Genomic DNA, 26,067 nt, shown 5'->3' with positions numbered 1-26,067 from the left:
TAAACTTTCATGCCCAGAAGTGGAAGAGTGGGGTAATAGTCAATCTCCTATTTGCAGTAATTTTTCTTCGTTTTAATTTTAACTTAAGTGTTATAATTATTTATACAAGCATGTGCCCTCTTTACGTTTGGTATGATAATTTTTCCTAATTCCTATTTTTTGATTTTTTAAATTATTTTGGGCCGTTTTGAGTTTGAATTATTTTAAAACTTTGTTTCTTCTTGTCTTAAGTTTAATACGGCTCTTTACTTATCTTTGAAAATATTTTTTCAGATAGTTTTTATAAACAAATTTTATTAAGCGAGCAATATATATATATATATATATATATATATATATATATATATATATATATATATATATATATATATATATATATATATATATATATATATATATATATATATATATATATATATATATATATATATATATATATATATATATATATATATATATATATAATATATATATATATATATATATATATATATATATATATATATATATATATATATATATATATATATATATATATATATAATATATATATTGATATATATATGTCTCAGATATTGCAAACACTATCTTAACAAAAAATGTGTTCATGGTATCTTTCGATTTAGTTCAGTATCCCCTGAAATTTCCCCTGAAAACACTGACCAGTCAACAATATAACATTGACTCAGATATTGCACTTGTGCGCAATTTTGACAACCAGGATGCATATAGTTGTTTTTTGATTATATTCAACAACCCCTTAAATCCAGTACACAACATCCTTATGTTTTACATTCCTCTTAACAATTCGTGAATGTTTCAACTTGATATCCTTTCCTAAGTACTCTTGAAACATTAATAGTTATTTGACAACCTGGATCCACATAGTTTCTTTTATGTTTGTTCAAAGTTATCCCTGGCATTTCATGAAAGTTTTAACTTAAGACCCATAGTCACTACTGAGATTAAAACAGATCCACCCTTTTCACTACTTAAATGCACCATGAGCTTGATCCGAAACATTCGTTTCGAAACTTGATTCGAAACATTCGAATGGGAAATCCCCTAAAACATTCAATAAAAGGCACAATCTATAACCTTAGCCACTCGTGAGATGATGCAGACAAGAACTTTTGACAACCTGGATTCACTATGCCGTTTTGACAAGCAGGATGTCGTTGAACTGATTTAATGGTAATATTAGAAGTTTTAGTAGTATTTACAGTCACAGTCGCAGTAGCAGTAGCAGTACTAATAGTAGTAGTAGTTGCAGTCAATAGCTACCACACTCGTTACAGAATGTCGCACTTGCGGTTGTAAGCAGTCACTGTCACATTTACAAATAGTCACAGCTGCAAGTACCCTTAGCAGCAGTTGTGGCGACTTCCTGTTCACACTCACAAGTATCCACGGTTGCAGTCTTACGTTTTCAGGATCACAAACAGTCAAAGTGACGTGTATTCGTGTGCTCAGGTACTGGCAAAGGTAGGTAGTCATAAGCAGGAATAATTACGGCTGCAAGTTATGACTGTTGTGAATAGTCTCAGTCGCAAGCAGTCATAGTCATAGTTGCAATCAAAAGTAATCTTGGTCGGAGTCAAAAATAACCGTATATGCTGGTATTCGAAGTCAAACCTAGTTACAGTGACAAACAGTCAAAGTTATAAGTAGTCACAGCCACAGCCATAAGTAGTCGCACTTCCATATGGACCCAATGATTTATAGTCGTAGTTGCCACCACAGCACTAGTAGTAGCTACAGTCATTATATTCAACCGATCTTAAGATATTGAAGATGTACCTTTTTGACATCATGGATATACAGAGTGGACACAGGACCGGTTTCAAGTAGAGTTGGTTGATGCCACAAGTAGTGACACTTGCAAGTAGTCTCAAGCAGTCAAAGTCACAGTAGCAAGTAGTCTTAGCTGTTGTGACATTAGGAGCGGCAATAGTGGTCCTTAAAGTGTAAATTTTAATACCTTAGTCATTCCTAAGATATTGTAGACACACCCTTTTGATAACCTTGATTCACAGAATTTCTTTTGATTTAGTGCCACATACCATTATTCTTCCCTGAAGTTTTACCTTAATACCCTTAACCTTTTCTGACACACTCAGGATCAAATATTCCCCCTCTCTCTTAATTATGAATACTATATGTAAACAAAGGACACATTTCATAATGTGCCCCCAGGGTATGTGGGGGTATAGTGGTTCCAGAGACATAGTTATTAGACCTTGTTGAGATTCAGGATCAAACATACCCCATTTTATCAATAACCAGCCTTGTACATAAGAAATGGGTAATTGACTTGATGTACAACACTAGCCCCATGAGATGTGGGGGTTTTGTCTTCCCTGGAGGCACACTTGTTTAATTTTTCAATTATTTTTAACAAATATTCAAAAATTTTGATCAGATACCTTTGGGAGGAGGACAGATAAAAAGGGAATAGGAAGGGTACTGGTTGCCATCAGACTACTATTTTATATCACCCTCAACATACCCTGATAATTTGGAAACAAATCATATTACAAATATTTTCTTTTACATTTATACAAATTGGCAAATATAAACAACATCATAGTGAATTAGAACCCTGAATTGCTAAGATTCTAGCAATTAATATCAGCATATGTAAAAAATTCAGTTTACTTTCATTTGTTCTTTCCGAAAACTGTTTAAGACAGATTTAATTTTCAATAAAATGTTAATGTCACAGTGGAATTAGACTTTTACGGTTTGGGAAGGGGATAGCCACACTTCTGTTTGTAGTGATTTTTCTTCGTTTTAAGTTTGAATTAATATCCTATACGTTTGCTATTCGTGTTTATTTTATTCCTTTTGGGTTTCATTTATTCCTTAAGAGTAATTTTTGGTCGTTTTAAGTTTGAATCACTATAGGAATTCTGTTGCGCTGGTCTTAAGTTTACCTGGGTCTTTACTTTCTTATATTTTTTTTTCAATTTTTTTTTTTAATTAGCAATAAGATAAAAATGCAGGCGAAGAGAAAGGGGTTTTGAGAATTCATTGTTTGGGGGTAATTCTGACAGTTAATGCTACATGAAAACTAAGTCTCTTAAATTATGATCAAATAAGAATAGTTAGGTGATGTCAGAAAACAAGAAGACTAATCAACTGTATCGCTTATATGTATATATATATACTTCATACTCAATTCCTAGAAAGCTAGAAGTTACCTTTTTGTATCTTTTCATTTTACTTTTCAATGGCTTCCGACATAAAACTTATCAAATTCGTTTCAGAGACAAACCATAGGCAATCCTGTCTTGAAGCAATGCAGAAAGCGGCAGATCAACACCCATGGTTCGGCATTGAACAAGAATATGTTATTTTAGATCAGGACAGCTATCCATTCGGCTGGCCTAAAAATGGATTTCCTACTCCACAAGTAAATATTGCTTCTTAGTCAATTTCTGTGGGTACTTCACAATGTAGGTTTCATATCATTTGTAAACGGTTTTCGTTTTCTCAACATTAGTGACATTTTGAATATATCACCTTGTATTCATAATAGTTCATCAAGTTACTAACTTTGCATGACACATGAAGCTAAATCAGGCTTTTACGTTGCGAGGGAAGAAGAGAGGAATTCTGAAGCTAAAAGTTTGATATCAAAAGGGCTGATACGCCCTTTTTACATCCAGTAGGAATTTACTGTGTTTTCCTTTTCTTCCAATATACCCCTCAATATTTTCTGATCGAACTTGTCACAAGTTCGATTAGTTTTAGTCGTAAGTGATTACAGTCACAAGTAGTCGCATTCACTGGTAGTCTCAGCAAACGTCACAAGTAGTCACAGTAACAAGTAGTTATAACCCAGTCATAGTCACAGGAAGTCATACTTGCAAGTAGTCACGAAAAGTCTCAGTCACAGCTTCAAATAGTCACAGTCGCAGGTAGTTGAAGATGCAGTCACAGTAGCAGTAGCAAAAGTGATCCTTAAAGTTTCAAGCTAATTAGACCTTTTGCCTCCTTTTAAATCAGCGTGTTTTTTGAAAATTTTTAGGGCAATTGGAAAAGGGACTGCATACCCGCTGGTCGCAATCACATACTCCCTATGCATGCGCTGAAAGTTTTAAAGCAATATCCTCAGTTATTCCTGGAAAACTACTGATACACCCTTTTGACTACTAGCACGTACATAACATGTTTTGGTTTTGTTCCACGCCCCTTTCAAAATTTCCTGAAAGCTGCCATAAGTGCGATTACTTGCAGGTGCAAGTAGTTGTATTCGCAGCAATGAGTATTATCTGTTGCAGTTGGAATTAACTGTAGTCAAAGTGGTAAGTGGGGCTAGTTATTAATAGTCGCTTTTACAAGTAGTTTTAGCCAAAGAGAGACGTATTCACAGTTGAGGTCACAGTAGCAATAGTAAACATTTCGAATTAATGCTGTAACCCGCTCTAAAGACATTACTTATGCGTCTTTTTATAAATTGGATATAAATAGTGTCTTTTAATTTAGTTCAATGTACTCCTCAACGTCCCCTGAAATTTAACTCAGTACTCTTAGTCTTTTCGAACATTTCAATCATCGTTCAATTTCCCCCCACCCAATGATATACCATACTAAAAATGAAAAAATTGAATAGTGTATTGTCGACGTAATTATAAAATCAACATTTCGTGTGCAGTTAGAATACACGGAAGGCTTTGCCACCTTCATTGGAAATTTGTTTTACTTTTGGGCAAGATTAAAGAAGGAATCTACGTCAAGACTTTGAATAAACGTTTTCAGTGAACTCTTTCCGGAAATAATCTAGTGAATAATCTGGAAGTTCATTATTTTGCGAATGACCCGAAAAGTTAATTATTTTTTCGTATATAAATATGCTAGTTTCAGTTATATGATTTTAGTAATTCTACTTTTGAAGATCGCTGTATATATAATCGAAATATTTGAACTTTTGTACCTTTTTTTTTCACTGTCTAAATATATGGATTTATCCCCATTTGAAAATTTATTTGTTCCGTTATAGTTCATATTCCTTGCCGTAGGGCTGTAGGGGCTAGGAATCCATATCAACAAGGGAAAAAAATTTAAATAAAAAGCAAATATTTCCATTAATTTCACCGATAAACAATTTTCAGTGGTCAGGGTATAAGCCAATGGTACCAATTCCAGAAAATACAGGAAGAAGCTAAGGATTGTATTCTATTTTCTGCATAAAGATGCAAAAACACTTTTTTAAAATTTCAAGGGGAATTTTCCCTTGAAAAAAAAGTCAACCTAAAGTTTCTTTCCATATCTAAGGGGGGGAGGGTAATTTTACCCCCTTCCTGTAGGTGCGCCTATATAGAACATGGTAAAGAAACAAATAATTACCAATTACTATAAGAGTATTATAACTCTAGTGATTTTTATTCAAGAATCTAGTGATTTTTTTTCACCGGGTGGCAACTCTGACTTCATAAAGGAGTGGATGTGTTCTCTCGCATTAGAAATTCATGGAACCTGTGTTATAGTAATTGTATCTTTTTAAGGGTCCATACTATTGTGGTGTTGGTGCCAATAAAATATTTGGTAGAGATATTGTTGAAGCACATTATCGTGCTTGCTTATTTGCTGGCATTAAAATCTGTGGGACCAACGCTGAAGTTATGCCAAGTCAATGGGAATATCAGGTATTTGACCTTTTTTTATAATAAGAAATTTCTCTTTAAAAATATTTTTCCATATTCATGAATATTTACAGTTTGAACAATAGATGTTTTTAAATAGTCAAAATGTGATTCTTGTGCTTTCCGCCCCTCTCTTTTTTTTGTTGAGCACTTGGGACGGCTTCTTCTCAATTTTCTTATTTTTTTCAAATTATTTTTTTTCGTGTTTGTATTTTTTGTGAAACATCATGTGTGGCCAGTGTCTAATTAAAACGTAGTTACATATGCTTAATTTTCAAAAGATCTTTTATTTGTTTTAATTTGGTTTGGTCCTATCTTTTCTCTTTTCATTACAGCTCACTTCTAAAAAAAAATTTCTTGTTTTATGCTAAAAATAAAATAAACGAATTATACAACTGAATTTTAAATCGTAGAAAATTCAAATTTGTTTTTATCTAGATTTGTTATAACCAGTAGAGATCGCCAAAAAACAATTTGCGAGTGCGATTTTTTTCCCTATCACAAGTACAAAATGCTTCGATTACATGTACAATGACGGTCACTGTACGTGTGATCAAAGTATCCAGTATATTTTGTAAATGTTATTATCACTATCTAATAAAAGGATTTATCCCTATTTGAACTTTTATTTATCGTCACTGAAAGGCAGTTTGGTCGTTTACCTACGTAGATCAAATTTGATCTTACTTTTTCCTCTCTTTTCGAGTTATTAAAAGTTTGGCAAACTACCAAAGAAGATAATAATAACACAGGGTAGACATCCCCTAGTCGTTTAACTTGAGCATATATAAGAATAATACCACCTTTATTTTCAAGATCTCTTCGAATAGGAGATGGCGCCCAGCTCCAGGGCTGTATCTAGGGATCTAGCCTTGGCAGTATCCAGGCTTGCAACCCCAGCCAGGATTCCAGCTCGTAGGTTAGTCTGAGAGATCTAGGTAAAAAATAAAATTATTTGAGACTGTTAGACAATGTCCATGGTGTCAAACTCCTTTTTCTTCATTCCTTTTCTAAGTCACTCCTGAGCATAAATTTCGGATATGGCCTTACCTGGCTGATTATGCTCTGCTATATTTTATGATAGTAAAATAGTACCTGCAACTTATAAGAGTTGAAACTGGCGCTAGTTCCCACAAAAACTATCAACGCCACCTACACTTGGCATTTTTTCAAGCTATTTAGCGTGGACTAAGATCAATAAATATTACTGCCCTAATTTTATCAATTATACTCCTTAAATTAATTATTCTTATTATTACACCCAGCTTTAAATGGGAACCTGGAGAAATCTAGGGAAGATAAGCAGGAAGGGTGTGCGAAAACACAGGATGGCTGGCCCCCTAGCCCCCCATTGCACTTCCTGGCTGAATGGCCACAAGATAAACATCAGCACCGTCAGTTTGAACCTTAAGGCTCTAGTGCCGTCATACTTACTTACTTACTTTACACTGAAAAATGCCAAGTGTCACCAAACGCTGAATAGCGCTGATATTTAAATTTTTTAGTGCTTCCCTGTTTTTGAATGGTGAAGTCTAGGTAAAATGGGACTAAAAATAAAACGGAAGAATCCTGAGTTAAGGTTGGATATCATGAAAATCAAAATAAGATTCTCGATGAGGAACTCGCACGATCTTCAAACTGAAAACTATATAGTAGCAAATCTTGTACTTAGTTAAAGGAAGTGAGAAGTGATTCAGTGGAATGCCTCTAGCAGCACACACCACTGCTACAAACCACTGCCATCGCCCCTATATTTAATACTGTTAACCGAAGATGGCTGTTTAGCTTATTGAAATCTACGTTCTATTAAGGTTGGTCCGTGTGAAGGAATTAGCGCCGCTGACGATCTTTGGGTATCCAGGTATATTTTACATCGTGTTGCTGAAGATTTTGGAGTGAACATAACTCTTGACTGCAAGCCTATGACTGGTCCGTGGAATGGATCAGCAATGACACCTAATTTTTCAACAAAAGCTATGAGAGACGATAATGGTATTTTGTGAGTATTTTTTTTTCTTTTGAGTTCTTACTAAGATGTAAGGTATTGGGATTCATGCTTCCATTATTGTTGTTTTATTGATTTTCGTTGTTTTATTGTTTCCATTATTATTGTTTTGACTCGAGCCATTTTCTGTCTGTACATTTAGCTGATAAATGTTAAACTATACCAGGCTGCTTTGTTCAGGTTTATGGTGCATAGCTTAGTGTTAGGTGATTCAAGCTACTATAAGGATTTGTGGGATATACCATGTTTAGTAATAATGTCAACCGTTTCCGTTTTCCTTACCTCCCCAAAAGTATGGGTGTAACTATTTCCAAAATCTTAGTGTGCACACTAATAGCATGGATTTTGACGTAGCTACATTGTAAATACTTGACGTGGCTCCATTGGATATCTTGATGTGACTCCAGTTGCCAGAAAAGGGAGACAAAACATATGCAAAACCCTTTGAAAAACAAGCCAAAAATAAGCCAGACCCTTTGAAAACTCAAGAAAAATAAGCTAGACAACATTTTTTACATGCAAATATAAGCCCAGTTCACAATGAAAACAAAGGGTAGCAGAAGTCATTTGCCCGATAGTCACCATTAAATAAACCAGTATGGCAGAAAATAAGCCAATATGGCAACGCTGCTTGACTCCATTGTTTCTTTTCAGTCTTATATTAATCATTTTATCATAAATGCTGAAATTTGGTTATTTTTGTTAATTAACAAATGGATCGAGCCTCTCAACTGACCTTTTCACTTAAGCACCAGGTAAAATGAAATCTTTGAATTATTTAATTAATTAATTCCTAATTAACAAATGAATCGGGGCTCCCAACTGACGTTTTCACCTGGCCCTAGGTAAAATGTAATCTTACTGCTCGTATACAAGAATCGATGTTAAATGAACAAATATGGAACTTGAGATCGATCGGTTATAATGGATATCAAAGGAAATAGCCAGAGTTGGAAACGATAAACTGGTTGCTTGTAAACTTTTACTCATGGAATACTTTATTTATTTGTGGTTCCTGGTGCTAACCAAAAATTTGACAGGGATGTTAGTTTTAGATTGGGTGTTTATTTTGACAAAATTGGGAGGAATGTTCTGTAAAAATGTGGTTTAAACCTTTAAGGATATAATGATTCTATTGAAAGATCTTCAAGTGCTAACAATTAAAAAAATATTAGTATATAAGAAATTAAAATAAAAAGGTAATCAACAAAAAGCAAAAAGCAATTTTCAAGCTAAAATAAACAAAATTTACCTCTTACAAGAAGAATAGCTTAAAACCCATAAAATCACTATGAAAAAAAATCCAAATGAAAAAAATTACACCGTGTGAAGTCAAAAATATATTTGCCAAAACTACTGCAAGTAAGTACTGTAATAGCGTTTTAGTATTAATAAATGATTGATTGATTGATTTTCCTTATCCCTAAGACTCTTCACCCTCCAAATACAAGAATAAGCTATCATTTACACTTTGCTGAAAACTATATCGTATACATACCAAAATTGATTTTGTTTTCTTTAAGTCTGACCGCGATTTTGAACTTTGACATTTTATGATGAGAAAAACAAAAGAAGGAAAATGCTTTAGTATAATCCTGTGACATATTCTGAAGCATGTATATAACAATTTTAGTCCCTGGGTCTCTAAAAACCTGTTTTGGACAAAAAATCTCGGTCCTGTAAAAAAAATATTTATTGAAAATTGAGTCTTTGTATTAAAATTGGGTTTTTAAAATTTCGGGTTTGTCCAGCTGGCTATAAGCAGGTATATTACTTGGATTTTATCCTTAATTCTACGCTATAACTAGTAAAAAAAGGCAAGGAATACGGCATTTGACTTTACAGTCCCTACCGGCGGTACTGATCTCTGTTTCTTGGCCCTTCAGCCAGGAAGTGCAATGGGGGTTGGGGGCTAACCATCCTGTGCTTTTGCACACCCTTCCTGTTTACTTTCCTCAGCTTTCTCCAGGTACCTATTTAGAGCTGGGTCGACTCTGGCTGGGCTTCCAGGTTCATACCACTGACCCCCGTCCCAAACTAAATAACTGAGTACACTAGGATTGGAACCCTCGCCCTCTCAGACAATTAGTAATTTTAGAGAACCCTCATATGCCAACTTTGATGGAAATTCAAACACTAGTTACCTAAGAAATTGGGTCTTTGGTGCCCAGTCCGGTGCTCGAGAGGATTTAAAATAGGAACCGTAGCTTGCTGATTCTGGTAGCATGAGAAAATAGATAAATAAAATAGATGGCACGATGCTATCGTCTCGTTCATAACGTGGTGGTATATAAGGTACTAGTATGCAATAAGTAAGGAGAAATGGGGTGCCTGAGAAACTTTTCCTTTCTGTCAAATTACCTTGTATAGGAGGTTTTTACCGTGTATTAGGAGGAGCAGATAGGAGGCTGAGATGTTGCATGTTGAAAGCTTTATCACCATTTATATTTCATCTATATTATATTCTTCTGTTTTTCTAGCTTAGAGTCTTGCATAGAGACAAAATACTTTATATTAACGAAGGTATAATCATTCTATGTGCTTTATTTTATAGATTTTTCTTAGCTCTGGCCTTTCTGGCCAGATGGATGCATTTTTCTGCTGGGCCTTAAAAAAAGATAAGCTGCTGCCCCCACTACCCAAAGAAGCCAAACTCAAATACCCAAGAACTGACCTTAGTTTTGTGTTTAAGCATAAGGTGGAAACTGTAATTATCATGTTTAAGATAGTCACCTGATCATTTCAGACCACCCTCGAAGTAATCTCTGAGTAATCACGAGTCGAAGGAGGTACACCATTTGTATATTGATACAGCTGAAAGGTAGAGGTGGGACGGGCCCTGTAAGTGGGAAGAACAGAAATATTTGTAAGGTATTTATTTCAATAAAATACAAAATTCTTACTTTTTCCCTAAGACCTATCAAGATTCGTTTTCAAATCTTTTTTTTTAATATAAATTAGGACCCTCTCTGTGGGATCTGCATTTACTAGGGTGCCTCTAGAATTATATTTGTTGCCATACAAAAAAAGTGATAGAAGGATGTCTTGGTGCCCTAGCACCAAATTTCAGAATTTATTATCTATGGAACCTTCACTCAACTTTCTAGACAAAACAAAACAACAAATAATTGAACATCTGAGACGAATAGCTCTTTGCTTAGTTAATACTATAGCACTAACAGCAAAACAGTCCTAAAAAACCTTAGAGGGTAAGCGCTAGAAGATAGATTCTTTAGAACTAGCAATTAGTTGATCATGAGTAACTAAATTATAAGTGTAATTATAAATTAATAGTAATTACAAATTATAAATATGTGTGTGTGTGTGTGTGTGTGTGTGTGTGTGTGTGTGTGTGTGTGTGTGTGTGTGTGTGTGTGTGTGTGTGTGTGTGTGTGTGTGTGTGTGTGTGTGTGTGTGTGTGTGTGTGTGTGTGTGTGTGTGTGTGTGTGTGTGTGTGTGTGTGTGTGTGTGTGTGTGTGTGTGTGTGTGTGTGTGTGTGTGTGTGTGTGTGTGTGTGTGTGTGTGTGTGTGTGTGTGTGTGTGTGTGTGTGTGTGTGTGTGTGTGTGTGTGTGTGTGTGTGTGTGTGTGTGTGTGTGTGTGTGTGTGTGTGTGTGTGTGTGTGTGTGTGTGTGTGTGTGTGTGTGTGTGTGTGTGTGTGTGTGTGTGTGTGTGTGTGTGTGTGTGTGTGTGTGTGTGTGTGTGTGTGTGTGTGTGTGTGTGTGTGTGTGTGTGTGTGTGTGTGTGTGTGTGTGTGTGTGTGTGTGTGTGTGTGTGTGTGTGTGTGTGTGTGTGTGTGTGTGTGTGTGTGTGTGTGTGTGTGTGTGTGTGTGTGTGTGTGTGTGTGTGTGTGTGTGTGTGTGTGTGTGTGTGTGTGTGTGTGTGTGTGTGTGTGTGTGTGTGTGTGTGTGTGTGTGTGTGTGTGTGTGTGTGTGTGTGTGTGTGTGTGTGTGTGTGTGTGTGTGTGTGTGTGTGTGTGTGTGTGTGTGTGTGTGTGTGTGTGTGTGTGTGTGTGTGTGTGTGTGTGTGTGTGTGTGTGTGTGTGTGTGTGTGTGTGTGTGTGTGTGTGTGTGTGTGTGTGTGTGTGTGTGTGTGTGTGTGTGTGTGTGTGTGTGTGTGTGTGTGTGTGTGTGTGTGTGTGTGTGTGTGTGTGTGTGTGTGTGTGTGTGTGTGTGTGTGTGTGTGTGTGTGTGTGTGTGTGTGTGTGTGTGTGTGTGTGTGTGTGTGTGTGTGTGTGTGTGTGTGTGTGTGTGTGTGTGTGTGTGTGTGTGTGTGTGTGTGTGTGTGTGTGTGTGTGTGTGTGTGTGTGTGTGTGTGTGTGTGTGTGTGTGTGTGTGTGTGTGTGTGTGTGTGTGTGTGTGTGTGTGTGTGTGTGTGTGTGTGTGTGTGTGTGTGTGTGTGTGTGTGTGTGTGTGTGTGTGTGTGTGTGTGTGTGTGTGTGTGTGTGTGTGTGTGTGTGTGTGTGTGTGTGTGTGTGTGTGTGTGTGTGTGTGTGTGTGTGTGTGTGTGTGTGTGTGTGTGTGTGTGTGTGTGTGTGTGTGTGTGTGTGTGTGTGTGTGTGTGTGTGTGTGTGTGTGTGTGTGTGTGTGTGTGTGTGTGTGTGTGTGTGTGTGTGTGTGTGTGTGTGTGTGTGTGTGTGTGTGTGTGTGTGTGTGTGTGTGTGTGTGTGTGTGTGTGTGTGTGTGTGTGTGTGTGTGTGTGTGTGTGTGTGTGTGTGTGTGTGTGTGTGTGTGTGTGTGTGTGTGTGTGTGTGTGTGTGTGTGTGTGTGTGTGTGTGTGTGTGTGTGTGTGTGTGTGTGTGTGTGTGTGTGTGTGTGTGTGTGTGTGTGTGTGTGTGTGTGTGTGTGTGTGTGTGTGTGTGTGTGTGTGTGTGTGTGTGTGTGTGTGTGTGTGTGTGTGTGTGTGTGTGTGTGTGTATTTACAAAGAAATATATTTATTTTAATGTTGCTGCTTATGTTCAGTTTAAGAAGCTTGTTTTTTAATTTAATTTCTGACCGTTTTTAAGTGGTGCAAGAAGACGTTTAAATTTTGTATAGGAATTGTTGAGAATTGAGAATTAGAATTTTGAGATTTTTGTATAGGAATTGTGGCAAATTCCTCCAATGTATAACGTTCTCTGACAAGATTAAACCGTGAACCTTCTCTCCCCCTAGAAAATTCCCACGTAGAAAAAATATATACATACTTCACAATAACAAATACCATGGGTAAAAGAGGGTAATTGTTTTTACTTAAAGACTTTTCCCCTTGGGCTATTAGGGGGGGGGGGAGATGTTCATGTTATATCCATAGGTCGAGTTATTGGACCTTTCAACAATAATGAGCAAAAGAGCTATATCAAAATTTTAATCGAACAACTTTGGGATAAAAGGGGTGAGGGAGGTGGCCAGGTCACCCTCCAGTTTTTTCGGTCACTTAAAAATGACAATAAAAATTTAAATTTCCGTTCATATGAAACCTCTCACGATATTCTAAGGACTACTGGGCCGATACTGGGCCGACCTTTGCATAAAAAATAATAAACACGCATCCGTGATCTTTCTTCAGGCGAAAAAAATACAGAATTCCACGTTTTTGCAGATAGGAGCTTTAAACCACTACAATAGAGTTTCCTGATACGCTGAATGTGATGGTGTGATTTTCATTTAAATTACAATACTTTAAGGGGTGTTTCCCCCTTTTTTCGATAATCAGGCAGTTTTTCTCTGGCTCGTAGACCTTAATCGGTAATACTAAACTTAATGAAACTTGCATATTTAAAGTTGGCATAATAAGCCAACACTTTTGATATATCTATTGGTATCAAAATTCTGTTTTTTGGAGTTTCGGTTACTATTGAGCCGGGTTGCTCCTTACTTACAGCTCGTTACCATAAACTGTTTGAAAACCTGACTATGGCCTTGATGCTTGTTGGGTAGCAGGAATTTCAGAGGCTACTATTCTATTGGGTTCCAGGGTATAGCTGCCCTTATAAGATATTTGATATTAAATATAAAAAAAAATTATAATCTTATTAAATATTTTTAATCAAAAATTGTATAGCATCTTTTATTACAGAGAAATTGAAAGAGCTATTGAAAAGCTATCACGCCATCATCTAAGACATATGAAAGTATATGATCTTCGTGAAGGAAAAGACAACGAAAGGCGGCTTTTGGGTGTACTTGAAAGTTCAGACATTCATCATTTTTCAGCAGGTAAGAAACTATTGAATTGTAGACTTTCTATCATGAGGGTAACAGAAATTTACTGCTATCAGCTAGAACCTTTAGTATTTGATAGAACGCAATTAAGAGAAATTGAAAAAAGATGATCAATTAAATTGAGCAGACTTGGATTATGATACTTTGCTCCATTGACTAATGGTACAGACCTTAGGACAGAGACGAAGCTGGACAAAAAGAAGCAAAGAAACAGGATCTTCTCTAAGTAAAAGAAAACGTCATGAGTAACCTTCAGAAAATAAAATACTAACTAATAAGCCTCTTAATAATCGTTCACCAGCCGTGATATCGATAATTTTTAGCCTGCAATATGACGTTAATTATAGGTTTCACTTCCTAACCTCCTCAAATTTTCCACGGCAAATGTCCAACTTGTTAAATAATAAGATTTTGAAAATTTTAAAACAGAAAATTGAATTATTTTCAAGAAAATGAAAATAATTGCTTTATCAGGAATTTTTGGTGTAAACTCGTTTTATTTTCTATTTTTTCATTGTTTGGGAATGGGTGTACACGAAAAGAAGATGCAATTCTCCGTCATAATAAAAAAATATCAATATAATAAACAAATAAAAGCACCGTTATAATAATATAATAATAAATATAACACCATATAAAATGTTTTTTTTTGTATTCTGAGAAAAGTGTACCTAATACATGGTGTTACGTCGAAAAATTCGTCGCATATATGGGGAAATGAGACTAACCAAGTATACAACTATAAACTCAACATTTCTGTTTGCAATTAAAAGAATACACGGAATACTTTGCCACCTTCATTGGAAATTTATTTTACATTTAGGCAAGATTGAAGAAGAAAATTTGCATCAAGAATGAACTTTGAATGAGCTTTGAATGAACTTTGAATGAGCTTTGAATGAACTTTGTCACTGAACTCGCTCCGAAAAAAATCTAGTGAATATCCCCGAGTTCATTATTTTGCGAATGGCCCAAAAGTTAATTATTTGTTTTATATAAATATGTTAGTTTCAATTTTAATAATTTAGTATTTGACGATCGCTGTGTATCTGATAGAAATATCTAGACTTTTGTATCTGTTTTAACTTTCTAAAAAAAATTATATACACCCATTTGAACTTTTAATTGTTGCAATGAATAATTGAGTCAAACCCAAAATGAACAAAAATTAACATAAGTAGTGCTGACAACCCTTGTGCCACCCCAAGACCAGAACATAATTTGCACACTTTAAAAAAATGAATGACGATGGAATGTCAGTTTAATATACATATACTGATATTTGTTCCATAAAGTTCTTATCATTGTTGTATTTATTAAACTAAAAAAAAACTTTAATATATATTTTTTTCAGTAAAGTACAAATTGTTCTTTTTTGTAGAACATAAAATGTTCTGGTTTTGAGGTGACATGAGGGTCGTCAGCCCTATTCATGTTAATTTTTGCTAGTTTTAAGTTTGACTCGATTATTTATTGTAATTTCTGTTCGTTTTGGGTTTCATTTATTTAATCGAATTTGCGATAGTCTTATGCTTGAAAGATTATTTGACTTTATCTCGGATCTATTTTGATTCAATGGAGCTCTTTACTTTTTTTGAAAAACTGTTTTTGTAGAATTTCTGTCCGTTTTTTGCTGACATTATCACGGAAAAAAAAGAAATCCTTCATATCTTTTTGGTTTCTTCTATATGAATTCATGTTTTGGCTTGCAAAGTCGGGGAAACTATTTCAATGATTTTTAATCCTGACCCAAATAAAATGTGTAATTTTACACCTCGAGTTGACCTGAAAAATTAAACTTAATATCACCCCCGGAAAATTCTTACTATGCTCTTTGACAACCTGGATAACTTCAGTGGTGGATCCAGGGGGGGCGGGGGGACCCCAGTCCCCTTCCCCCGAATTTTTTTTCTGGGGCCCTCATTCCTTGTTTATGCTCTTTTTTTCACTCTTTTTTAGAATAAATTTGTCAATTTGGTCACTTATTGGCACCTCTGTCATATTGCCCTCCAAGCTTTTGCTAATTAGTGCCCTTGTCACATTGGGCCTCCCCCAAGATTGTGCTCTAGATCAGCCCCTGATACACTTACAATCTTTTGATTTATTCAAATTGTAAGAGCAGAAGTAGTAATGGCAGTAGCCACAAAATTTTCAACTTAATAACACCAATTGTTCTCGATGTATCGCGGAAGTGCCTTTTGATTTAGTTTTAAAGCAGAAGAGGCCAATCAAACAACTCTGGGGGGTTGACATTCCTGATATTCATAGGGACTTAGTTACTGGACTGTTCTAATATGCTGAACAAAATGGCTGTCTCAAAATTTTAACTGGATGTGTTTGGAAAACGACTGGGCTTGGGAGGAGTGCTTCTTGCACTCTAATCTCTTTTGACTCTTAAAAAGGGCACTAGAATTTTCATTCTCCAGTTAAATTAGCTCCCTTAAAAGTTTCAATGATATTTCTAGCTATTATAGAGTGGCACTTCCTATGATAATGCTTATATGTCCTTTCAAAAACCTGCATTCATGTATTTTTTTCATTAATTTATCCCTCGAAACATTCGCTAAAAGTTTCACCTTAATGTCCCTGGCGTCATTAATTATAGTAATGGTAGTAGTGGTATTAATAATATAGACATAGTGCTTTCTGGCTAGCTAAAAATCTACCAAAACTCACCCTTAAAGGTCTAACTCAATAACATAAGCTGTTTTGATTTATTGCTTTTTCAGCTTTTCGAAAATACACTTGCTAATAGTTCGTTTTGATTTAGTTCAATATCCGCCTAAATATTCCTTGAAGACTCACATTAATAGTCAGAGCTTGTGTAGTGGCAATAATTGTAGTAGCATTTGTAGCAGTATGGGCATTCCACATTTAATTTCTTCAACATCCTTTTCAACGCACGCTGAAAGTTTCAACTTAATACCATCAATAATTCCGGAAGTATTTATGACTTGTTCTTTTGACATTATGTACGGGCATAATGTATTTCAATTTAATCCCAGAGAGTTTTAATCTTTCCCAAATTGCTCACGTTAACACCATTAGCTTATGCAGCAGCAGTAGTAGTAGTAACCGTAGAATTAATAGTAGTAACATTAGCTTTATTGGTAGCAGTAATAGTAGAAGTAGTAATAATAGTAGAAATAGTGGTAGCATAAGTAGAAGCAGAAGCATTAGGATGCAGTTCGACATTCCACAATACAAGCCATGTTAGTTTTAACTTCACATACCAAACTGTTCTTAAAATATGACTGTTACGCCCTTTGGACAACCTGCATACAGACGCTGTGTTATGGTTCAGTTCACATGCCCCCCTAAAAATTCCTTAAAAATTTCACCTTCATACTCGAAGCCATTGTTGTAATAGTAGTCACAGTAATAGTATGGGTATTGCTAGTAGTAGTATTAACAAAAAGCAACAAAGAGAGAAAAAACTCAATGAAAAACAACAAACGAGATTGCAGCCAGTAGAGAAAAGAGATGAAAAACTAAAACGACGCGGATATTTCGCCCGTATGTAAACGAGGCGTCTTCCGCACCAAAGAAACAAAGGTAAAAATCTAAAATAAACTAAAAACAATTAAAAACCACCACCAATATTAATAAAATAAAGTTGTCGCGACTGATCCACATAGGCCAAGAAGCTATTAGAGTTATTTCCATTAGAGCACCAAAGTTACTTCCATTAAAACACCAAAGCAACCGGGTAAAAAGTAAAAAAAGGAAATTAAGTTAATAATTTTGTTGGGAAATAATCCTATTGTTAGCTATTATTGAAGCAATTCTTGTTGGTCTGGTAGGTCATCTCGTCCCATGGCGAATCGGTAAAATCTTGATTCCCTTATGAGCTATTGGTTCATTTTTCAAAAGAATATTATAAATTGGGTCAATATTTAAATTTCCCGTATCCCTGTTTATTGAAAGATTAGCAAACATATGTTTTTTTTTCTATAGCCTCCCGCACCCCCTGAGAAAAACCTCTATCATTAGAAATAGTATCAACTTTTGTATTCGTAACAACTCCCATTGTATCAACTTTTCTGTCACCTGTTTCAAAATTAGGAAAGTGGTCGTCTGTGGCCTTGCGATCTCTCCTAGGAACACAAAATTCGCATTTAAAAAAATTTGACCGATCTCACCAATAAGTTAAACTTTATATTGGAGGAGTATTCAATTCTCTGCAATTTTGGTGTGGTTTCCATATATTCAAATTGTAATTTAAAAAGTGCGAAGATATAATTAATGAATAAATTACAAAAGCACTTCGATTTGATACAATATGTGACCTTGGCTAGCTTAGATATTGCGGTCATTATGAAATTAGTCATCCTGGTTAATGAATATTCTTTTTACTTTGGTTTTTAAGAGAAATTTACAAGCAGGTATTTGGTTTGCCCATGAGGACACCCCTTAGTCCTTTGTTGGCAAATCTTTTCATGGATTCTTTTGAAACCTCTGCTATACGCAGTTTCAGGATCTCCCCTTTTTTCAAGGGGCTGATTCCTGGATGATGTAGCTTGCATTAGAACACGGCTTAGATTCCTTAGAACTTTTTTGTAAACATTTAAATAGTTTTGAAAAAATGTAAATTTACAGTGGAGTTTGTAGAAAATGAAAAAATTACCTTTTCTTGATATCTTAATAATTAAAACAGATTACAATTTACTGTTCTCAATATACAGAAAGCCTGCACACTATTATAGATATTTAAATTTCCGTTCGTGCTACCCTGTTTCGGTGAAACGAAAGGTTGTGGTTTCACTAGCCGTTAGAGCTTTCAGAATTTGTTCCCAGGAATTTCTGGATTCCGAATTATTGTATTTGAAGGATATTTTATTTTGTAATAGTTATCCAATTCAGAGGCGCCATTTGGGCCAAATCCTGGGGTGGGCTTGGGGCATTTGACAGAACTTGAGACTTTTATTATGAATCTAACCTACTTTCAAAATTTATAATGATTAATAGCAAATAGCCTTAATTACCCCAAGGGTCGTCAGGTAATTACGCTTTTTGCTAATAGGCGTGCAGTTTGCGTAAATATAAAATTGATATATGTTTCCAATCAGCGAGACCAATTAGCAGTTTTCTTAATTCCGGGAATGATTTAACCTGAGGTAATTTAGTAGGGTGTACAGGATTCCTTGTCCACGTGGAAAATTTTATATTGGTAAAAATCGTCAACAATTTCTTGAAAGATTTATTGAGCATTGCAACTCAATAGAAAAAACTCTACAACTAAGCAAGCCTCCTGAAATACCTTTTCTTCTTTGGAAGAACGTATTTTCTTTCATCCTGAACATTTTATACAATTTGATGAGGCTTCGGCTATTTCTAATGATAGACGTCTTTCTCAGTGGGCGAGGGAGACTATAAAAACAAAAAACATGTGCTTGCTAATCATACACTTAACAGGGATACAGGAAATTTAAATATTGACCCAATTTTTAATATTCTTTTGAAAAATGAACCAATAGTTAACAAGGGAATTAAGATTTTACACTTTCACCAGGGGACGAGATAACGTACGAGGCCAGCAAGACTTGCTTCAGTAATAACTAACAATAGAATTATTTCGCAAAAAAAATATTATTTTGACATAAACATAACATGTGTATATGGATTGTCAAAAGGCTGTAACTCAATAATGACTGAGTATATTAATTTGGAAATTCCAAGAAATATAAAGAAAGATGATCAAAAAGGCAATGTTTGCATGCAACCACTACCACACTTACTGTTGCCAACACTACCACTTTTACTACCACACTATTCCATTTTCAATTTTGGGGGAAGCTAGACATAAATCAAATACGTTATGTGAAAGTACATTGTCTAAAGAGGGTATCTAAAGAACTGATTTGGGTATTGTGTCTTTTGATAACAAAATTATTCATCTCCATTTTAATATTTTTTTACTCAGTTGCTTTGGTGTTCTCATCGAAGTAACTCTATTATCTTCTGTGACCTATGTGGATCAGTTGCGAATATTGTATTTTAATAATATTGGTGGTAGTTTTTATCTGTTTTTAATTTATTTTAGTTTTTTATCATTTTTATTCTGTGCTGAAGACGCCTCGTTTACATGCAGGTGAAATATCCGCGTCGTCTTAGTTTTTCATCTTTTCTCTCTACTTTCATCTTTTCATCGTTTACTGTCTCATTTTTTTCATTGAGTTTTTTCTCTCTTTGTTGTTTTTTGTTATGGCTACCCAGTTCGGCCTAAGATGTTTCAGTATTATAAATAAAATACAAAGTTTTTTTTTAATGACTCTTAACTCTACTTCTTAAAACAGTAAAAAACTTTAGCGTAAAGAGCGGGGAGTTGAGGAGGAAAAGCCCCTTTCATATACGGAGTAATTTCTGTTCGTTTTAAGTTTTAATGTCGCTCCTTACTTTCATTTAAAAAAAACTTGTTTTTTATTTAATTCTGGACGTTTTTAATTAATGCATGTTTTGATCTTGGCTCTCCGCACATAAATAATTAAAACGAACTTTGCATATCAATTTTTTTTGGCTAAATGGCTTTCTCATAGTTTTAATTGGAAGATTTTGAGAAAAAAGGAGCGAGGGAGGAAGCCTAGTTGCCCTCCAATTTTTGATTACTTAAAAAGGCAACTAGAACTTTTAATTTTTTACGAATATTTTCATTAGTAAAAAAAATATACGTAATTAAACGAATTAACTTACGTAACGAACTTCTATATTCGTATGTTTTTATTGCGTATATGAGGGTGTCCACCCCTCGTCGATACCACGCTCTTTACACTAAAGCTTAAATTCTGTCCCAATTCCTTAAGAATGACCCTAGAATCACAAAGGCCGTAGAATAAATAGTTGAAATTACTAAAAATACTTTAGCGTAAAGAGCGAGGTATTACGAGGAGGTAAACCCCTCATATGCGTAATAATTTCTGCTTGTTTTATGTGTTAATGCTGCTCCTCACTTCCAGTAGAAAACAACTTTTCATATTTATTTTTTCATTGTTTTTTTTAAATAATGCTAAAAAATCCTGCGCCCCCTTCATTGAAAGTCTCTTCCCAATTGAGAAGTTTTCCATGGAAAGATCTTCCCACGTAACCCCCTCCCCCACCTCAACCCTCCCTCCCAAACCAAAAAAACAACCTGAAAAAGTCCGTACACTTCCCAGTAACCATTACTATGAGTAAACACAGGTCAAAGTTTGCAACTTGCAACCCCTCCCACGGGGACTGTGGCGGAGATAATTCGTCCCCAAAGACAAAATTATTTTTTTCGACTATGAAGTCGAAGTTTTTCGACTATTGTGAATAAAATGGCTATCTCAGAACTTTGATCTTGTGACTTAGGGGGGAAAATGAGCATAGGAAGGGACCTAGGTGCCCTCCAATTTTTTGGTCACTTAAAAAGGGCACTAGAACTTTCAATTTCCGTTAGAATGAGCCCTCTCGCAACATTCTAGGACCACTGGGTGGATACGATCACCCCTGGGAAAAAAAAACAAACAAAAAAACAAATAAACACGCATCCGTGATTCGTCTTCTGGCAAAAAATGCGGAATTCCACATTTTTCTAGATAGGAGCTTGAAACTTCTACAACAAGGTTTTCTGAAACGCTGAATCTGATGGTGTGATTTTCATTAAGATTGATTGTAAGACTTTTAGGGGGTGTTTTCCCCTATTTTCTAAAATGAGGCAAATTATCTCAGGCTCGTAACTTTTGATAGGTAAGACTAATCTTGATGAAAGTTATATATTTAAAATCAGCATTAAAATGCGATTTTTTTATGCAACTAATGGTATCAAAATTCCATTTTTTAGAGTTTCGGTTACTATTGAGCCCGGTCGCTCCTTACTACGGTTCGTTACCACGAACTGTTTGATTAATAATAATAGCAGTGATACTAGTTGCAGTACTAGTATTAACGTATCACCTTTTGGTCAGTTGAGCATCAATCTCATCAAGTCCTGGAAGTTTAAACTTAATAAAATTAGCACTAGCCCTTGCTATGACGTTACTGATATGTCCTTTTAATAGCCAGTATGTTTATTTACCTCTTGAAATTTTCATCTCAATGCTCTTAGCCTTACAAGTAGTTGGAATAGAAATAGTAGTTGAGGTAGCAGTAGTATAGTAGTAAATATAAAAGTAAAATAGTCTTAGTAGTAGCGTTTATATATTGCTCTTTGCTGAAATGATCTTCCTCTGTAAGCACTCTCTGAAAGTTCCGACTCAAAACCCAAATCAGTCCTTTAGATACCCTCTTTAGACAATGTAATTGCACATGATGTCTTTTGATTTAGGTCGAGCTTCCCCTAAAATTTTAAATGGAGTAGTGTGGTGGTAAAAGTAGTAGTGTTGGCAACAGTAAGTGTGGTAGTAGTTGACTGCAGATATTGCCTTTTTAATCATCTTTCTTTACATTTCTTGAAGTTTCCAAATTAATATGCTCAGTCCTTATCGAGTTACAACCTTTTGACAATACATATACGCATGTTATGTTTATATTTAGTTCATCACTCCTCTAAACAGTCTCTGAAAGGCTCACCTGAACGCCCTTCCTCTTTGGAAAGTAAAGTTCATGCATGCATGCCTTTCTCAACAAATACTACATGTAACCAATGAACGATTTGTCTAACTTACAGCCTTTGCCCTGAGTTTTCTGGTGAGTTTGAGATTCCATAAGAAATTATTACTGGACTTTTCAACTATGCTGAACTAAATAGCTCTCTTCAAATTTTGATGGGATATGTTTTGAGAAATTATAGTTTGACTCTTCCTCTCAACTCTACTTTTTAAAACAATAAAACACTTTATCGTAAAGAGCGAGGTGTTAAGGAAGGGATAGTCCCTTTCATATACGGAATAATTTCTGTTAGTTTTATGTTTTATTATCGCTCCTTACTTTCAGTTAAAAAAACAACTTTTTTTTTATATTTAATCCACTAAGAAGCATGAGTCCGATAACCACTCGTCATTTCGTAATTCTGGCACAGACCTTTGCTTGTCATTCATAAACAAATCAATTTCTTCTCGTAACTGATAGAATCGGTAGAAACATCTTCCATGACCTAACCATCTGACTCGACTAAAGTACGCAATGTCACCGTATTCAGAATCTAATTCCTTCAGAAAATCCTTAAATTGTCGTTGCACAAGTACATGACCGAGTGTAATTCACTGTTTTTATAACTCTACTTGCATAACATGATACATCGATAATGCTTGGGCTATACAATATAATAATATAATACTTGGGCTATATACATCGATAAACAACATTGTTAAGTTTGAAACATCGAATTTGTGATGTTCCAAGATATGTGTGCATCACGAGGGCGCAGAATATAGGAGTGTTATGAGTCTCGCGGGCCGCAAAAATGTTTACAGCGGGCCGCATGTGAGTCGCGGGCAGGCCACTCCTGATTTAGACAATCAAGAACAAGCTGTTTTTAACTTAAAAAACCAACTTTCCTGAAGAGAATGTTTGTAATAAAACAGTAAAAGCCATATTAAAGGTAAGCTCAGTAGAAATGAAGTTCCATAGTAATACGAACTTGAAGTGACTAGAAATTAATATCAAAACCATAGTTTGATTATCCCTCCCTCAACAGTAAAAGCTCTAAAGTTTATTGCATCACTTGATCTTGCTGAAATTTATTTTTACGAACATTTTATTAAATTTTTAGCCTAGTAAAGTGAAAATAAAAATTAGAGCTAGACGTAATCTTGAATTACTGAGATTTCCTAGAATTAATATCAATTCCATTATTGCTTAATATCAATTTTTTTTAACTCCATCTCAAATTTTGTAGCGATTATTTTTCGTATACGTTTTGAAAAATTAAAGAGCATTGTTCAAAATACATGTAGTTTTCAGTAACGAATTTGACTAGGCTTTAAATATTTGACAGTTTGGAGAGAGGAAAGGGGGTGGGAGTCAAATTCCTGTTTGAGTATATTTTTTTGTTTTCACTTTGACTGGAGTATTCAATTCGATTTTTACTCATTAAATTTTTTTTATGCATCTATATTAACATCATTACCTTGAATATGATTATTTATTTTAATTTTTCTTCTTCTTGGGCTTCATTTGATAGTAATTTCTGGTCACTCTGAGCTATTGTACGGCTTCATTTAATCTCGTCTCAAGTTTAATTGGGCTTTTTACGTTTCCTTGAACAACTGTTTTTTTTTAATTTTTGTAAAAAATGATTTATTTGAAACACATAGGAATATAAGTCTTTGGCTTCATTCGCGCAGTTTTTTATTTCGATCCAGCACCATTTTTTTCTGTTCTTGGTATATTTTTGAATTCTTACCATCAAGATTAATCAAAATCATAAGGACCATTCATAAACAAGATTCAAATACCAATTCTTCCCTGCTTGAAAGTTATTTCTTATAAAACGTATTTTAAAATTTTGGTTACTTTGGGCTAAGGCTAGTTGTTTACTAGGTTTTCCCTAAGAAGGTCACCATTAAAAAAGGGCATTAAATGTTACAATTTGCTTTCAAATGAGCCATCTCCCAGCATTCTACAACGACTGGTTTCATACCATCCCCTTGGGAAAAGAAAAGAAAAATTGAGACTCCTCATTGGTACCTTTAACATCGTAGCATGGAAAACAGGGCTGAGAAACGGGTAACAAAATAATATTCTAGGATACAGAAAAAGTAGAAGGATGTGTCAATCCATGCACACCCTCGTTTCAGGAATAAAAATTAAGAACAATAAAACTTAGTCTGTCCTGACTGGGATGTGGCATTGAGATTCTTTCTTTATGGGCAAGCTGAAAACAACCCTTGATAATCTAGCTTAGAAACAGAACGAGAAAAAAAGAAAGAAAAATAAACACTAAACTTTACGGAGAATTACGTAAAAAAAAAAAAATCAGGCTTATACAATGTCGGTTACGGAGAGATTTGATAGAAGTGGCAATGTCACTTTGTTTTAATGTGAACAGAGAATCAATGGGTGATATTGTAGCATTGAAAATTTCTCTCTCTAGGTGAGCAGAGAATATTCCTTGAGCAATTGACTTAAAAATCAAGCCAGAATAAAATTATAAAAAAATTAACGTACAAATTTACGGGAAAAGCTATAGGAAACCAAAATATAAGCTAGGACAATCTTGGTATCGGAGAGCTTCAAAGTATGTGGCAAAACTATATTTTTAAATGCGGATGACAGTCCTCATGATAATGGGGAAAAAGTATCACAAACCTTAGCGTTACTATTTTAACTTATCTTTCTTTTTATTTTTGAGGAATATTGTCACCAGTTATTTTACAGGAGTTGCAGACAGGGGCTGCAGTATAAGAATTCCACGCAGTGTGGCTGAAGATAGAAAAGGTTACTTAGAAGATAGACGACCTGCTTCTAATGCAGACCCATATCAAGTTACAGAAGTTTTAGTGCGGACTGTATGTTTGGATGAGTGAGTTTTCTGAACAACGAGCTCCAATATTGCTAATGCTCGTATATAATGAGTTTTTAATTAAGTTCGTTTTATCAGTTTTTGTATAATATACTTGTGTACTAGATACCAGCCGTGTTCAGGGTGGGGGGGTAGGTGGTTTAAGCTCCCCCCTCCCTAAAGGCTTGTTTGACTCGTAAAAACATAGCAAAATAAACTTAAAACTAATTTTTAACCCGTTTTTAAAGTTATTTTGTACCCCTCCCACCTGAAAAAACATTTTTGTAGACCCCCCAACTCCCCTTCTCCGAAATTCTCAACTCGGCCCTGATTAGTTATGCTGAAAATGTTTTTCCCCTATTTTAATAATTGTCCCCTATTTTTTGCTTGTCCCAAAGTATTATTGATCTTCTCCACCTTTAATGGCTGTAGCAAAAGTCGTAAGCTAGAAAAAGAAGACCCTGGCTCATAGCAAGAAAAGCTTTAACAACACGTCCTGGAAAAAAACCTTTTTAATGAAAAATCATCATTTGTAGTTGATTAACGAATGGTACATATAATTTTAATTAATTTTAATAATAAAGTTTTGCTGTGAAAACACCTTTATAGAAATTTTAGAGAAGAGCTGGGAAACCCTCGAATGAGATACTGGAAAAATGCACCATCTGTGTTTTTTCGAAGATCACACTCAATGCCTTTCTATAACGAACAAATTAAAGGTCAAATAGGAATATATCCTTTTATTAGACCGTGAAAAATCGATACAAAAATTTATGGTTATTTTGATCACATACATCAGTGATCATCATCC

General features: G+C 35.0%; 1 protein-coding gene across 2 annotated transcripts in view; it reads left to right on the top strand.

The window, feature by feature from the left end:
- The window catches only part of LOC136035499 (glutamine synthetase-like), a 66,077-nt gene extending 40,223 nt beyond the window's left edge, over positions 1-25,854 (top strand). For both annotated transcript variants that reach the window (XM_065717331.1, XM_065717330.1), the window contains 5 exons: positions 3,270-3,415; positions 5,511-5,651; positions 7,460-7,647; positions 13,710-13,849; positions 25,133-25,854. In XM_065717331.1, the coding sequence (XP_065573403.1) occupies positions 3,270-3,415; positions 5,511-5,651; positions 7,460-7,647; positions 13,710-13,849; positions 25,133-25,281 (764 nt within the window). In that variant the 3' untranslated portion in view covers positions 25,282-25,854. The remainder of the gene's footprint in view (positions 1-3,269; positions 3,416-5,510; positions 5,652-7,459; positions 7,648-13,709; positions 13,850-25,132) is intronic.
- The last annotated feature ends 213 nt before the right edge of the window (positions 25,855-26,067 follow it).

Source organism: Artemia franciscana, chromosome 14, assembly GCF_032884065.1.
Source record: "Artemia franciscana chromosome 14, ASM3288406v1, whole genome shotgun sequence".
NCBI lineage: Eukaryota > Metazoa > Arthropoda > Branchiopoda > Anostraca > Artemiidae > Artemia > Artemia franciscana.
Note: the sequence above shows the minus strand (reverse complement) of the source record. Positions and strands in the feature narration are given on the sequence as shown.